The sequence below is a fragment of the Mustela putorius genome, unplaced genomic scaffold (assembly GCF_011764305.1).
Source record: "Mustela putorius furo isolate JIRA1106 unplaced genomic scaffold, ASM1176430v1.1 tig00003932_pilon_pilon_pilon:0A:0A, whole genome shotgun sequence".
Lineage (NCBI taxonomy): Eukaryota > Metazoa > Chordata > Mammalia > Carnivora > Mustelidae > Mustela > Mustela putorius.
In genome coordinates this window covers 8,411,598-8,428,295 of record NW_025422077.1, presented here as the reverse complement: position 1 = coordinate 8,428,295, position 16,698 = coordinate 8,411,598, and the positions used below count along the sequence as shown (strand labels likewise).

At 37.3% G+C, this 16,698-nt stretch overlaps 1 protein-coding gene across 17 annotated transcripts in view; it reads left to right on the top strand.

Moving 5' to 3' along the window:
* Positions 1-16,698, top strand: part of SORBS2 (sorbin and SH3 domain containing 2) — a 138,127-nt gene that overhangs the window by 32,013 nt on the left and 89,416 nt on the right. For all 17 annotated transcript variants that reach the window (XM_045069416.1, XM_013059006.2, XM_013059005.2 and 14 more), the window contains exons 2-3: positions 11,450-11,499; positions 16,407-16,499. In XM_045069416.1, the coding sequence (XP_044925351.1) occupies positions 11,490-11,499; positions 16,407-16,499 (103 nt within the window). In that variant the 5' untranslated portion in view covers positions 11,450-11,489. The remainder of the gene's footprint in view (positions 1-11,449; positions 11,500-16,406; positions 16,500-16,698) is intronic.

The following is a 16,698-nucleotide window of genomic DNA, read 5'->3' as shown; positions in this document are numbered from 1 at the left end:
TGGGAATATGTAAGTTGGGTAAGAGCTAGAAGTGAGGTCATTCGGGTAGGCATTTTGCTGAACAAAAAGGCAATAGATATCAAACCCTATTTTGTTGTATAATTCAGAAATCTTAAAGATTTTAGTTCTAGGATAGACTCACTTTTTTCTGATGAGAGTTGTAAAGCAGATTGTTACAAACCCAACAATTTGGATATCCTGTTTCGGGATACATTTGTACCCTGGGTACCCCAGGGTACAAATGTACCCTGTCCGGGTACATTTTTAAAAAAGATTTTATTCATTTATTTGTCAGAGAGAGAGGGAGAGAGAGAGAGCACAAGCAGGGGGAGCAGCAGGCAGAGAGAGAAGGAGGCTCCCCACTGAGCAGGGAGCCCGATGCAGGGCTCGATCCCAGGACCCCGGAATCATGACTTGACCCGAAGGTATCAGCTTAACCAACTGAGCCACCCAGGTGCCCTTAAATTCAGGTATATTTTAAGGGAACATTGAAACTTCTAATTGGGGGAGCACATGGATGGCTCAGTCAGTTAAGCATCTGCCTTTGGCTCAGGTCATGATTCCGGTGTCCTGGGATCAAGCCCCAAATCAGGCTCCCTGCTCAGTGGGGAGTCTGCATCTCCCTCTCCCTCTGCCGCTTCCCCTGATGGTGTGCTCTCGCTCTCTCTCTCGCTCTCTCATCTCTCTTAAACAAATAAATAAAATCAAAAAAAAAAAAAAAGAGAGAGAGAGAGAGACTCTAGTTGGAACTGTTATCCATCTGTCTTCCTGCTAATGCAAAGCATAAATATGGATTACTTGAGAGCATTAACCTTGAAAGCCACGGAGATGATTTCCCTGAAATGAAAGTGAAAAAAAAAATAACAACAACAAAAACAATGTATGTGTCACTGATTTTTCTTACTGCTGCTAACACTCACCTAGCCGTCGCTATGGTGTTTGTAGCAAATCCCTCAGTGGCCTGACCTGGTCTCCCTTCGGAGGTCAGTGACGGTCCTGAAAGCCTGCTCAGCCACTCACCTCCATGACAGGCTAGTTCCTGGACAGACACACAAAAAAGGTCATTTTTAAATCAAGACAACAAGGTCCTAGCATGGTCATGAAAGTGGAATCACAATCTATCTTGATTTATATGGTAACCACTGTTCATATATATTGACTTAATTATATTTTTAAAAACAACTGGGTCACTCTTAGTTCACAGTCTAATAATGCCCCTGGACTTAATTCAGATAAAATGATTTGGTTTAGCCAAATTTAGCAGAACTTCTTATTTATCTCTGTTAAAGTTTAATTCAGTCTATCAAGGCAATCTGTCTTTTTACTTATTGTATATTCCTCTCTCACGTGTGTGCCTTCTGTAGCCTTGATAAGCATGTCACTATTTTTTCCCAAAATAAAAATGTTGAAGACACACAGCCAGGGAAAGACACTCCTAAAAATGATTTTTCACTCACCTACGATTCCACCTACTACTTTCACATTTAGTCCACAGAGATGTAATGAAGAACTTTGCCAAGTATCTTGCCAAGACCTCACAAACCATCCTTGTACTCCAAAGAAACAGCATGAACTGTTAGTATGAAATAATAATAATAAATAATAAATAGTATGAAAATAATAACAATGCATTTCTTTTATCAGAAGTAAATAATTGCGGGGTGCCTGAGTGGCTCAATGGGTTAAAGCCTCTGCCTTCAGCTCAGGTCATGATCTCAGGGTCCTAGGATGGAGCCCACATCAGGCTCTCTGCTCAGCGGGGAGCCTGCTTCCCCTCTCTCTGCCTGCCTCTCTGCCTACTTGCAATCTCTGTCTGTCAAATAAATAAATAAAATCTTTTTTTAAAAAAAGTAAATAATTTTAACAATAAAAGATATCTATCATTATTACCCACCTTTGTTAGATCCAAAGGAATAGTATCCTAAACTCTCCACTGCTCAACAAAAATACCAGAAGTTTTGAATTATTATAAATTCAAAATTTCCTCAAAGACAGTATTTTCCCCAATTGGCACATTATTTTCTCCCATGAGTTTTTATTTTTATTTTTTTAAGATTTTATTTATTTATTTGACAGAGAGAGATCATAAGTAGGTAGAGAGGCAGGCAGAGAGAGAGAGAGAGGGAAGCAGGCTCCCCGCTGAGCAGAGAGCCCGATGCGGGACTCGATCCCAGGACCCTGAGATCATGACCTGAGCCGAAGGCAGTGGCTTAACCCACTGAGCCACCCAGGTGCCCCCTCCCATGAGTTTTTAAAGAGCAAATTGAAGCAAATTTCTACCACCCCCTCCCAATTTTTTTTTTTTCAAATTTCACGAACAAGTAGAGTCTCACTGTTTGATATCTGAGACACTTACAAACACAGGTTTGTAACAATACGGGCAGTATGCTGTCAGTAACACGGTCAAGGTAAACTTTGACATCGCTAAGCTATAGAAGCACAAGAAGTATTCAAGAAGCACTCATGTGCTCAAGAAGTACATGTGTCAGAAGATAAACGTAACTTTCTTTCAAACAATAAGCAAGATTATTTAGCTATAGTAATTTCATAAATTAACATTGCATTGGAAATACATTAGAATAAACATACTTACTAATTTAAAATTCTGAGGTTTTCTAAAAATATCATCATCTGTAGTGATTGGTCTGGGCTTTAGCTAAATAAAACTTTCCATTGGAACTGCTGTGGTAGCTGGGCAGGAGGATTCCTTGTCATAACCAGCCACAAATTACATATTAGTAGTTGAAGAGTAAGTATGGGGTTCCTGGAGGGCTCACTCAGTTGAGCATCAGACTCTTGGCTTCAGCTCAGGTCATGATAGCAGGGGCACAAGATCGAGTGCTTGGGATTCTCTCCCATGCCCTCTACCTGTCTCCCCCCCCCCCATTGCTTGCAGGCAGGTCTTCTCTCTCTGTCTCTCTAAAAAAGAAGAAAAAGAAAAGAAGGAGAAGGAGTTAGAGAAGGGGGGGTGAAGAAGAAGAGAAGGAAGAGGAAGTAGAAGTGGAAGGGGAAGAGGAAGAGGAAGAAGTAGTAGTAGTAGTGTATGGTCCTCCGTCGGTAGTCCTTACTTATTCATCCACAGGTTTAGCCTTCTCCCACACCTTCTCCTGTTCATTCTTTCCTTTAAACCCTGCCACATAGGATTCAGAACTTAAGCACTATGCTTAACATAATTAACTTTAATGTGTTGCGGGGGATTATCATGATCTCAAACGATAGTTTAAGACATCTTAAAGGGAGATGCCTACTCTTTGCTTACAGCCAGGAAGGTGAAACCACTTTGGGGCATTTTTTAGGGTATTTGCTCTTGGAGCACTCATTTCTCCCAACCCAAAATGCCTAATCTCAAAAATGACTAGACAGATCTAAGATCCTTTTCTGAGAGATTTTATGAAATAAAACACACATAAAATGATATTTATCTTCTCCTGCCACAGCATTTAATGTTCATATCCATTTACATTTTAAGTATGTGGGACATCTGGGTGGCTCAGTTGGTTAAGAGTCTGACTCTTGGTATCAACTCAGGTCATGACCTCAGGGCCCCAAGATAGAGTCTGCTTCTCCCTCTCTCTCTGCCCCTTTCCCCCTGCTCCTGCTCTCTCTCATTCACACACTCTCTCTCAAATAAATAAATAAAATCTTCAAAAAAATAAAATGAAATGTTTGAAAGTTAAAAGTAAGAGGGGGATGCCTGGGTAGCTCAGTCGGTTGAGCATCTGCCTTTGGCTCGGGCCATTATGTAGGCTGCCTTTTCTTTAATTGATTTCCTTTCCTGTGCAGAATTTATTAGTCTGATGTAATTTCACTTGTTTATTTTTGCTTTTGTTGCCTTGTTTTTATTGTCAAATCCAAAAAAACCATCATCAAGACCAATGTCAAGAAGCTTATCTCCCATTTTCTTCTAGGATTTTTATGGTTTCAGGTTTTATGTTCAAGTCCTTAATCAGTTTTGAATTGATTTTTGCATATGGTATAAGATAGGGGTCCACTTTCATTCCTTTGCACACAACTGTCCAGGTTTCCCAAACCATTTGTTGAAGAGATTATCCTTTCCCCATTTATTTTCTTGGTTCCCTTGTCAAATTAATTGACCACATATGAATGGGTTTATTTCTGGCTTCTGTATTCTTTTCCATTTATCTATGTGTCTGTTTTATGCCAATACCTTACTGTTTTGATTAATATAGCTTTGTAATATAGTTTAAAATCAGGGCATGTGATGCCTCCAGCTTTGTTCTTTCTCAAGATTGTTTTGGCTGTTTGGGATCTATTGTGGTTCCATATAAATTTTGAGATTTTTGGTCCATTTCTGTGAAACACATAGTTGGAATTTTGATAATGATTGCACTGAATCTGTAGGTTGTCTTAGGTAGTCCGAACATTTTAACAATATTAATTCTTCCAATCCATGAGCATGGTATATCTTTCACTTTTGGGGGTCTTCATCCATTTCTTTAATCATTGTGTGACAGTTATCAGTGTACAGATTTTTCATCTTCTTGGTTAAATTTATTCCTAGGTAATTTTTCTTTTTCTTTTTTTTTTTAATTATTCATTTATTTTAGAGAGAGTGCATGAGAGGGAGAGGCAGGGAAAGAGAAAGAGGCTTGATTTCATAACCCTGAGGTCACTACCAGAGCTGAAACAGAGCTGGACACTTAACTGACTATGCCACCAAAACGCCCCAAAGATTTTACTTATTTATATATTTTAGAGAGAGAGAAAGAACATGTGTGCATACATATGCATAAGTGGGGTTAGAGGACAGAGGGAGAGACAGAATCTCAAGCAGACTCCACATTAAGCATGGAGCCCATCTCGGGTCTCAATCTCACAACCCTGAGAGCATGACCTGAGCTGAAATCGAGAGTTGGATGGTCAACTGACATTTACTCAGGCGCCCCTCTAGGTATTATTTCCTTTTTGATGCAATTACAAATGGGATTGTTTTTTCAATTTCTGTCTCTGATATTTCATTATTAGTGTATGGAAATACATGATTTCTGCATATTGATTTTGAAACCTGAAATTTTACTGAATCTGTTTATTAATTCTAAATTTGGTGGAATTTGGTGGAATTTTTAGGGTTTCCTATGTATAATATCTTGTTATCCTCAAATAGAGACAGGTTTACTTCTTGCAAATTAGAAAAAAAAAAAATGATTCTTTTCAAAGATCAAAGATTTGTTGCTCACATAGAAATAATGGTGCTCTACAATGGTAGAAAAAAGGGGAGATACTTTCACTTAGGAAACTAAACAGAAATGGCTGTCGTCGGGATGTTATCACTGCAATTTGTCACACAATTCTTTGTGTGACATTTTATGGACATCTCTTTCCTCCAACAGTCACCCTTGGGCTCTAAACTGTCAAAGGTAATGAAAATGGATTTAAGCTCATTGTCACAACCTTTAAGTGTTACTTTCCCTTAGGTGCACTAGCGATAACTTAGCTGGGCTAGGAGACAAGTGTTTGATTCAACTATTTCTTAGGTCTCTCTCCTCTTATTCACTACAATGTGGGAAAAAGAAAATCACAATTAAAAGAAGGCTCTATTTAAGGAAGGAAGAAAAGTTGCCTAGAAAGCAGAATTCTTTTTCAATTCCAACAGGTTGCTAAGTTGGGGAGAGGATAATTAGGAGATGGGACAATCTGCACAAATCAATCTCACAAACCATAGATGCTCACTTCAATTTAAAGCAATAAAATAATGTCCTAGGTGTTTTCAGGAAGTCTAGATTGTTTTCTTAAGACTCAATCAAAGACAAAAGGGATGCCTCAACCTACTTGAAGCACTGGTGAATGAGAATGATGCCCATTTGAGTGCAAGGAGGAGAGGACTAGGTTTGATCCTGCCCCTGTTGCTACAGTTGAAGGGGCTGATAATGACATTGGTATAAATCATTTAGATGACTCGGAATACGCAGAATTGGACTTCGAATCCAGGTTTACCTGAATCCACGACCTTTCCTTCCAACACCAGTCAGTTCACCTGTAGCATGTGTTCCTATATTCTATTAATTCCTCACATGTCTCTTGATAATGTGCTTGACTCATCAGATCCCCATTAGGAATCTGCTTCCCACCCCCCCCGACAATTAGGAGCCCATTTGGCTTTTGATTTACATAATAGAAGTCAGTGGAACTTTTCCAGTGCTTTTGAACAAATGACTTTGTTTTAGAAAAAATCTGATACATCTCTGAGTCTTTAGGTGTATTATTAATCATTCTCAATATAAAAGTTAAAGATACCATGAAGGTAGGATACTAGAGTAATATTAAATCACATGACCACTTATTGTGAAAACAAGTTATTTATAATTAAAGAAGAGAGTGAGTCATAGACTTTTGGGCTTTGAAATAGCTTCAGAAAGAAAATTATTTACCAGGTGATTGAGTTTTTCTATCCAGTATGATCTTTTTTTTTTTTTTTAAAGATTTCAATTATTTATTTGAGAGGGAGAGAAGGAGAAAGAGAGATTGAGAAGAGGAGTGTAAGAGCAGGGGGAGAAAGAAGCAGACTCCCCCTGAGCAGGGAACCCAAACAAGGCTGGATCCCAGGGTCCTGAGATCATAACCTGAGTCCCAAGACGCTGAGATCATGACCTGAGCCGAAGGCAGATGCTAAATCCACTGAGCCACCCAGGCACCCTAACCGGTATGGTCTTTAGGAAAAATCTGTTAAGTATGTGACTAGCTTGCTTTGTAAAGTCTCAAAGGGAAAATTGCTAATTTCCATGTTAAACATGCTTTGTTCTTCAGGAAATTCTTTCAGGTATCAGGAAATTTGGTATAAAAGAATGTTTTGATTAAATTCAGTTAAAGAATTGGTATATTCGTATAAAAATAACCAATGGCCTCATGTTCTTTGTTCTTCACTATTCACAGTCATGATTTATCTTTATTCCTAGAAATGATATTGAACGTATTCTGATGCCAGCATTCATGTATAAATGTGGTAGATAATTTGGCTCCTGAATAATAAGGACCCAGGTTCAGGCACCATTAGCTCAGCAACGTTGGGAGGAATTTTGAGTTCTTACGTGAAGGCTGAGCATGGAGAGCCATGTCCTCACCATGAACTATGAGGACATGGACCACCCACTCGGAGGCATCCGAGGAGTCTCTGAGTCGGTGTCATAAACCAGTTGTCATCAATTCAGAGAAACCATTCAGAAAAGTGGTTGAGGTAGATTTGTATGTTTCTAAATTCAGGGACTGTAAAGGACAAAATCACCTACTTGGGTTATTTCCTGTGAAAATTGTCAAAAAGCATATTGACAGAAAAGAAAAATGTAATCAACCTAAAATAAGTCATTTGATTGTAACTGAACAGTAAAATCATTTGGCACTTAAGAGTACCTCTAATCCTACCACCGTTAGGGAGAAGGAGACAGAGACAGAGAGATAAACATTGACCACTCAGTAATTATTCCAGAAAGAATGGTTCACATGATCCATTCCAAAGTAAATTCAGGTTAAGATCCTGTGCATAACCTCAACAGGCATCATTTTTATTCTTGTGTCTAAACCCTGTCTCTAAAAAATTCTAACATCCTTCAAATGTTTTCCTACCACCTAGATCGTGTTTCCCTTCTTCTAAACAATATGTGAACTGTGAATAGATCAATTTCAAAATAACCCTAGCAATTACTGGATTAAAATTATTCTATGGAAAATTTTTTGGGCAGCCTCTCACATTGGCTGAGCTAAAACTTCATCCTATGATTTTATAGATGGTCTTGGTGCTTGAATTAGAGTCTACAAAAATAAAACGACTTACATAGAATTCTTGGCCGAACTTGAGGAAAGGATACTGTCTCTGCCTCTCTTCAGAATGGGATGTCTGATAAACAAAAGAACTCAAGCAGAATTTTAAGATTACGAGCACAAAATCATGTTGGTGTCTGTGCATGGACAATCAAACATCTTCTTAGGACCCTCATTCAAAAGTTAAACTATCAGATCTATTGTCATATGCCTGGGATAAATAAAGACTGCTCTGATCCATAAGGGAAAAAAATGGTTGTCAGATAAAAGAAGTTCAAGCAGAATTAAAAGGCTACAGACACGAAGTCACATTGTTACGTATGCACGATCAACAAATACAATGTAGTACCATATGCATATTGGAAATGAAAGCTGCTCTTACACCGAAGCAAACTGATCGCTATATCCAAATTAGTATATATATAAAGTTGCTTTTTACATAAGACTTGGCAAGAACTGAACTTAAGTAAATGCAGCTCCACACCACCTGCTGAAAATCATTTTGACACCAGTGCACAGAGAGTTCTTTGATCTGTGGATTATTTACTGAGGTTCAAGGTAGTCTGCGTTTTATCATCGGTTTTCATTGTCTTGGCCCTTGTTCAATCCAATTTAGGAGAATACTTGAAATACTGTTTCTTCTAGTAGCATGCAAACACTCTAGGAATTTGGTGCCTTCCTGAATAATCTATGCTTGTTCTGTAGGTACAACCTAAGACACTTTTCAAGAACAAAGAGATTAGATTCGCTTTAGTTTAAATTGTCTAAAGAGAGTTCTCGGTTGTAGATGTGTTAACGGCTTTAGTACAAATAATGGAAATAGAATCACACATTTTTGTGACTCATCCAAGAAGACTTTCGGTTTTAGGTTCTTCTGGAAAGCTTAATCACCCTGGCCCTTCTTTTAACAACTTGGAAAATGTCTTGCCTGATTAGGAAGTTAGTCATTTCACATTCTGACATCTAAAACAATGAGAAGCTTAAAAACCTCACCAATTACATTGATATGTTACAGGATACATCACTTTAAAGATGAAAAGCCCAAGGACCTCTGGCGCCTTTCTTTGTTCTTGTTCATTTTATTTTCCTTTTTGAGTGGCAGATGTTTTGTAAATATCTGCATTGGAATTCAAACAACAAATGTAGACACTTGGGTCTCTAGCCTCGTTTAAAAACAGTCTGATTTTTTATTAGCAGGTTCTGTATTCTGGGAGTTGGTCTTCCTTCTGTCCGATGTTTTCCTTAACGATCAGCATTATTCCGAAGCGAATGGGATCTTTGTCATTTAGCTGTAAAAAACTTAGGACAGTTTTAAACAAAACGTGTTCTGAAACGGAGTGATGATGTCAAATTTGGGACATGTTCTTCCAGTCTTCATTTTCTGGAGACTGTTTATTCCTCCTTGTTTTAGCAGTTGCCTCAGACTTGGTCACAGACATCCCCTGAGGCTTTTCTTTTCTATTTATTTTATCCATTTAAGGTTAACTTATTAAGAGTTTTGCTACCGAGAGATTAAAATAAATATGTTTGATGGAGCTTTCTCAAGGCTCCTGGACTGACCACGGCTTTCTTCCCTGACTTCACTGGCATCTCTTCAATACAGGCCATGTTAAGGCTTCCAAGGAGAGTTTCCGCATGAGTTGTTACATTTTTCTGTGTTTGGGGGGATGGGAGGGATCATGTGCCTCTTATTTGTATGCACTGAAAAATCAGAGATAAAATTCATCCTAATAAACTTTCCTTCCTAATAAACTTTTTTGAAAGTCAGTTGCCCTCGGGACTCCTGGATGGCTCAGTCGATTAATCGTCTGCCTTTGGCTCAGGTCATCATCCCAGGGTCCTGGGATCAAGTCTGGCATCGGGCTCCTTGCTCAATGGGGAGCCTGCTTCTCCCTCTGCTTGCTGTTCCTTCTCCTCCTCTCTCTCTCTTTCTGACAAATAAATAAGTAAAATCTTGAAAGAAAGAAAGAAAGAAAGAAAAAAGGAAGTCAATTGGCCTGTGAGATTTTACTGTAAAATTCACAGTAACTTTTAGTAACTCAGTATAAGAGATGGCCTCTCCAGGCAAGAATGTGACACAACACAATGAGGTGACACAAAAACACTACATAACAAAGCTATCATCTGTAACGTTTTCAGCTTATAGCTCTAAAAAATTAATTGGAGTGACTTTCATTGCTGTGATTTTATCCATTCTCTATCTTCACTGCTTTAGTATTGATTGAATACCAAGGTGTTAGGAATTTAATCTGTCATTAAAAAGAAATCCTTTGCCTCTTTGTTCATAATTATGTCTCCTATCATTTAAGTGCCCCCCCATGCTATTATATTTCTCCATTTCTCGCCAACCCTGGGAGAGAAGATAGGTATCGTTGTACTTTGCAGGTGTTCACATTTTATCATTAAAATGTCACAGTAGTGATGAACAAAACCGGGCTTTCTTTCTATAAGAGGTGATCTTGGCTTGCCATATTGAAAGGAAATGATGGATAATGAATAAAGCTGACCACATGAGGACCGGAGAAATAGTCAGAAAGGATGAGAGGGCAAAAACTCTGGCAAAGACAAGAAAGTCAGGGAGCTCATTGGGTGCACTTTCTAGAGACTGAAGGGAAATATATTTATCAAAAGTCCTTCTTGGCAGATCACGACAGATTTTTTTCATTTCAACCTTATCCCCATTTAACTATAATGTATAAATATTTTAAATTATCAGATGTTAGAGTGCTAATGTACATGAAAAGGAAAGTGTGGGGCTAGAGAAGTTCATGTTCATTTAGGCACAGGTCCTATTCAGAAGCAAAAGCAGAGTGCTTGGGGTGAAACATCTCTTTCAGAGCTCTCATTCTTAAAGAACTTCTTCCCATGACAGCATGTCCCTCCCCTTTGGTCTTAGTGTGTGGATAAGTAAGAAACTCTAAAAATGGCCTAAGACAATATGCCAGGGAAAGAACTAAGTCATCTCAGATATCATAAAATAATACACAATATCTTAAAACTTTTTTCTACATCAAGCCACATTCCACCAACCATTTCTAATGAATTAATCTCAATTGTTATACATCAAACACTTTATTGGGGAAAAAACACTGTATCTAATCCCGAATCAGAAATGGATTTTGTAGTAACTATTTCCTGCATCTTAAGAAAAAAATAGGTGAATCTCATCTTCCTTGACTGTTCGCTCAAAAAGTATGTTCAATACATTGACTCAGTAATATATTGAATAATGTAAGATCATGATTTCAAATAAAATAAATTAAATAATGTTACAAATTCAATAATAAAAGGTAATGACTTCAAAGTACCAGACTATCTTCCAAAAGAGGACACTCACCAACCAATTGACCCCTTCAGGCTTAGAAAACAAAACTGTTAGTATAAATGTGAAAGAACTTTAATTTTTAACAAAATTCCCCTCGACATCCGTGAGTGGTCACCATTAAACAAAAACCTATGTTTATGTTTATGTTTATGATCATGAACCAATAATGACTGAAGTGTAACTTGAATACAATTAGAAATTTTGCCCCCTTATTAAGCCCTGATTTAAAATAAGACTAATGATAATGTGATATTAACTCAAAGGTACACCAGAAACAAGACAAAAACACTCTTTCATGATATTTTGTTCCACACATAGTGAACAGATTAATGCATCATTTTTTTTCTACAGGAAAACTGAAGACTTTAATAGCAAACCCTCCAAGGTCAAAATGAATACAGGTATGCTGTCTCTGTTAGTTTTAAACTCTTTAGCCTTCCTCTTTAAAAATCATCTTGGCCCCAAATTATTAAGTTTGGTACTCTGCTGATCTGATTAGGCTAAGTTCATTACTTAATTTCTTTGTCTTTGTACTTCAGTCCTATGGCTATCAAATGTAGAATTTTCTGTTTTGCTATCTTCTCTTACTCCCTTTTCCATTACCATATCTTGAAATTAACTCCTACATGCCCCAGGAAAAAGTAGCATGTCATTTGATGCATACATTTGAAATTTCTCACTTAAAATAGGCTACATTCATAGGCAAATTGCTCTAGTGGAAAATATTTAAAATTCCCCTTTCTATAAACACTTTATGTTAACTATGTTAACAGTTAGAGTACCAAAGCTTCATGTGAGATCAGCTTCATTAATCTAGACATGATACACGTAAAGTCATAAGCATTATACTTTATGAATGAAAACAGTGTCTCCAACTACCTTTAACAACATTGAGGTCTCTGAATTCTGTATTGTATACAATTAATTGTAACAGGGTTTGGGACACATGCTAGGTACATATGAATTTTTTTTCCATAGTAGAAATATTTTAACATATTTTCAGCTTTCCTCCCTGTAATTGTTATATTCTCTATCAAGTAATTCTGTAAAATAACTTTCCCACTGAAATTCTGTAACCTATGTTCTAAAAAATGCTATTTCCTGTCCATGAGTGATCACTGGAAAGTTGTTTCAGCCAGTTAACTCCAAGGCAAAGGAGAAAAGGTAGCTCAAGACCTTTTCTCATACCAAGCTGCCTGCCTTTATGCTGTTGCTTATTATTAGCAAAATGCCCTAAGGGAGGGTTAACAATCATTGGTGGGAACCAATATATGTAGAGACATAGTCACTTGTCTTTGTCCATGAGTCTGTGGCTGTCCCTTACCAGAAACCTACAGCAGTTGACATCAGCTGGCCCAGAAAATGCAGTTATAAATGTGGAGAGCCACAGGCAAGATGAGGATATTGGACATAATAAAATATATAAGGAAGGCTTAGAAATCAAGAGAAATGATAGTCCTAGAAATGGACCAAGTAAAGGCACTGGGACAATTGGAAATATGGCTGGTAGACACTGGAAATGAAAGCAGAAATACTTTTAGGCAAAGGGATTGAAGAAAGCAAAAAGAATAGAGAGGAACAGGTGAACAGGAGAAGTCATGGTGTAAAGTCACTCCAGCAGAAGGACCACAGCAGGAAATTATATTTGCTGATTGTTCTCAGGCATCTTCCCACAGATGTATGCTGAGGCTAACTTCCCAGGATCCTTCATTTTGTGGAGCGCTGATTTGCCTTTATATTATCATGCTGTTAATGACAGAGGTATAATATATGATTATATGAAATATGCTGTATTCATTACAATGCATTCAATAATTAATCTTCCTTGTCATAGAATGCAATCCCTCATAGCAAATAGGCAAAAGGAAATTTATACATTTGCTTAGGTCCCTGGGGTACTTGAGCCAAATTACTGCTCCAGCAGCATGAATGTAATTCTCGAAAACATGCTCTTGTTAAAAGAAGTAAGCTCAGCTCTCTATGGAATGCGAATTTGCATAGTTATTTTGCTTGTCTGGGTGAATTTACGCATGTATATGTACATAAAATATGATATTCAAACATATGCATACAAAGTCGATTAGAAGTGACTGGAACCTTTTGTTTAAAACTCGAAAGTACTACTATAATGTTGCTATAAAAACATACCACTTTAAAATATATACATATAAATATTGCTGTAGGAAGTTGAGGAAAGCATTGCTGCTCTATCTACAAAATGAAGTAGAAATTAGTTCCTAAACATCTGTACATAAAATCGGTCTTGGTTATCTATTTAACAATCATCGAAGAGATATATTACTATTTCAATGTCCATGCATCAGTCACTAACAGGTTTTGAAAAAATATTAAGTTAGCTTTTTCATTTTTAGTCAAATGCATGATAGAAGAGCCAAAGAAATGGAATTAATTTTTTCGTATAAAAATACCTAAATATACAAAATAGCAATATACAAAACATGCTGTATTTCCACTCTTAGAATTTGTGAACCATTGTTTTCTAAGGAAAACCTTGGCTCTTAAAGAAAGGAAGGAGAGACAGGCATCAAATAATGCATAGTGTGTGATTTACCTATGAGTGTTTCCCAGCAGTTGGAAACAGCTCCTAGGAGGCCTACAGCGGGATGCAAAAGTAGACCACTTTGCAGGCTGGGGATGAGTGTGAAGGTGAGAAAAGCATCATGATTCTTTAGAATGATCTCCAGTGTGCAATACAGAATCCTCATTTTGAGATCTTAAAAAAAATGTACCTTCAAGGAATAGTAGAAATTATCAACACATAAGTAAGTAGAAACAGAATAGAATATATTGCTCTCTCCTAGCAATTTCACAAAGGTCTCAACTTTTCGAGGGGAGCTCTGTATTAAACTGTTAATAAAAACTGATGCCCCATTCATTTTATGTAGGTCTGAGAATGGCTTAGAATACAGATATTGTTTAACACAGAGATTCCTACCCTTCCTCGTTTTACAGAGCCAAGATATCTTAGTAATTTTTAGCCACACTCTCAAGCCAAAAGAAATACCTAACTGTTCTATTTATTAATTAGTAGGGACAGATAACTTAATAAGTACTTATGTTCTACCAACTGAGAAGCAATTCGAAAAAAATAATATACTCTAATTAAAAAAAACAATCATTTTATTTTATTCTTTATAACCATAGTTACCTACTAATGGGATGTGTTTGTCTGTTGGACACACCAAAACATCTCAGATCATGGAATTTGAGCATACGTTGCCCCTCTCTCCTACTGGTCCAAAATTATTTTCAGAGGGTACTTTGCTCTTTGCCACAGTGGTCACCCAAACCCAGCTTTTCAAAGATGTGATATCATGTCAAGGAAGACTTGACAGTCTATTACATTGAAAATGGGAACTAGCTCAGGCTAGTGGTTCACACAGAGTCTGATAGGTATTACTGTGTTCTCTTCAAGGACATAAAACAGCCTTCCCAAACCCTTGTGAATCTTCTGATGGGGTCCTGGGTGCCTCCTGGACACATTTTGGAACAATGTGTTAACCAGTGACTCTGAATCTCCTCATTGTGGAATGTTTCTTCCTCATTCCTGCTGGTTTTCAGATGTTCAGAGTTAAAAGAACTAGAAAATAAAATTTCTCAGAGGCCAGTTTCTACTTTCAACAGCCTTGACTACCCAGTCCTCTTAGACCATTGATAGCTGCTATCCATGACACCTTCACTGACATCACCTTTATCTGCAACACTCCTCCCTTGTAGCTATTTTTGTTTGTTTGTTTTTGCAGTTTGATAAAATCCTATTGATGCCTCTCAGGAAGATATCTTTAGTATTGTATGTTTCTACCATTTCTGCCTTTCTGTGTTTGATCTTTGATTTATTTGACTTCATGTCTGTTGCTTCAAATCATTTTTCTGTATTCGTTATTGTCCTCATTAGGAAGCTGTTAAACACGTATTTAAAAAATTATATTCTGATACCAGAGTCACTCTACCAGTTTTAAGTTCTACTGACCTCACTGCTTGTGATTTGACCAATAATTAATTCAAATCGCACCTCCACGCACTCTTAAATTCCCTCACTTCCAATAAACAAAGTGGTTACTTTCCTTTCAGGAATAAAGAAAAAGGGGAAAAATGAGAATACCGTGTGGCAATATATAATGATCATGTTATCATATTGGTGGCTCTATTACTTGTTTTCTTGTTCTGACTTTCAAAAAGAATTCAATTTCAGTTGTTTTCATTCTGAGGGAATGAGCAAAACTATTTATTGCACATTCCATATACAAAGGAATGTGGGAATGAAATTGGAATCTGTTCATAAATAGAACATGAACCTTCTAATTTTAGAAGACTAAACTCACATCACATTGAAATAGCTGATGCCTTTTCACTTATTTTATTTCACATTGCGATTTGCATAAAGTTTAAGTATACAGATCCTCATATACATAGTATTTCAAAGTATAAAAACAATATAATTTTTTAAACATTGGTCCTTTCGATACTGTATATATCATTATTACCTTTGATTCCAAATGGGCTAATTATTTCCATAACAATAATTACTATGAGAAAATAGAGAATTTCTGTAATAATAGGTGTTTCTTTATGAATCCGATATATCAAATATACCATGCGGTATAGGTTAATAACTTTTACTTCAAGAAGTGATTTCAGGGGCGCCTGCGTGGCTCAGTGGGTTAAGCCTCTGCCTTCAGCTCAGGTCATGATCCCAGAGTCCTGGAATCGAGCCCCGCATCGGGCTCTCTGCTCAGCAGGGAGCCTGCTTCTCCCTCTCTCTCTCTGCCTGCCTCTCTGCCTACTTGTGATCTCTCTCTCTCAAAAAAATAAATAAAATCTTTTTCTTTTAAAAGTGATTTCAGCTACCTTTAGGAATCATAAGTAGTTAAAATACAGTAAAACCCAAATGATGAATACAAAATATGTTACCCCATAGCTCGCAACACTGAGTCAAGACAGGTTGTCCTAACCCTAAAAGCTACTTGCACCGCTTATAAATTTACTATTAATCAAATTTCAATGGTATAAGCAAAGCTGAGTTCTATATTTGTGTTTTCATTAAAAAAAACCTATAACATCTTAAGTATAAAAGACAAGCATCTATTTGTAAGACCCCTGGTTTTCTGTTCCGTTCTGTTTGTTTTAGTTTGGGGCAGGTGTGAAATTTTTAGATGTCTTCCATGGTTACTAATCCTGACTGTCCGTCTTCCTCCTGGATGTCTGGCACCTTCCATTTGAAATGCATGACCGTGCATGTGCTTTCTCCTTTGCTGTGGCCTCTGCTGTGTCATTTTTTTGCTTTCAGATAGCGGTGGGTGTGCTCGCAAACGTGCTGCCATGTCTGTTACAATAACATCTGTGAAGAGAGTTCAGAGTTCTCCAAACCTATTGGCTGCAGGTATAATATCACTAACTCACATCAAATGGCTTAATCTGACCTTTCTCTCTTTCCAGAGTTATCTCCTTGGGATGATGAAAGCAGCTGTAAATACCTTTCTAATGGCCGACCAGTTCTTATTTTTCTTGTCTCAAGAACAGCTCCTATTCCCTTCTGTTTTTGTTCTAAAAATAAAAAGCCAAAGGAATCTGATATCTTA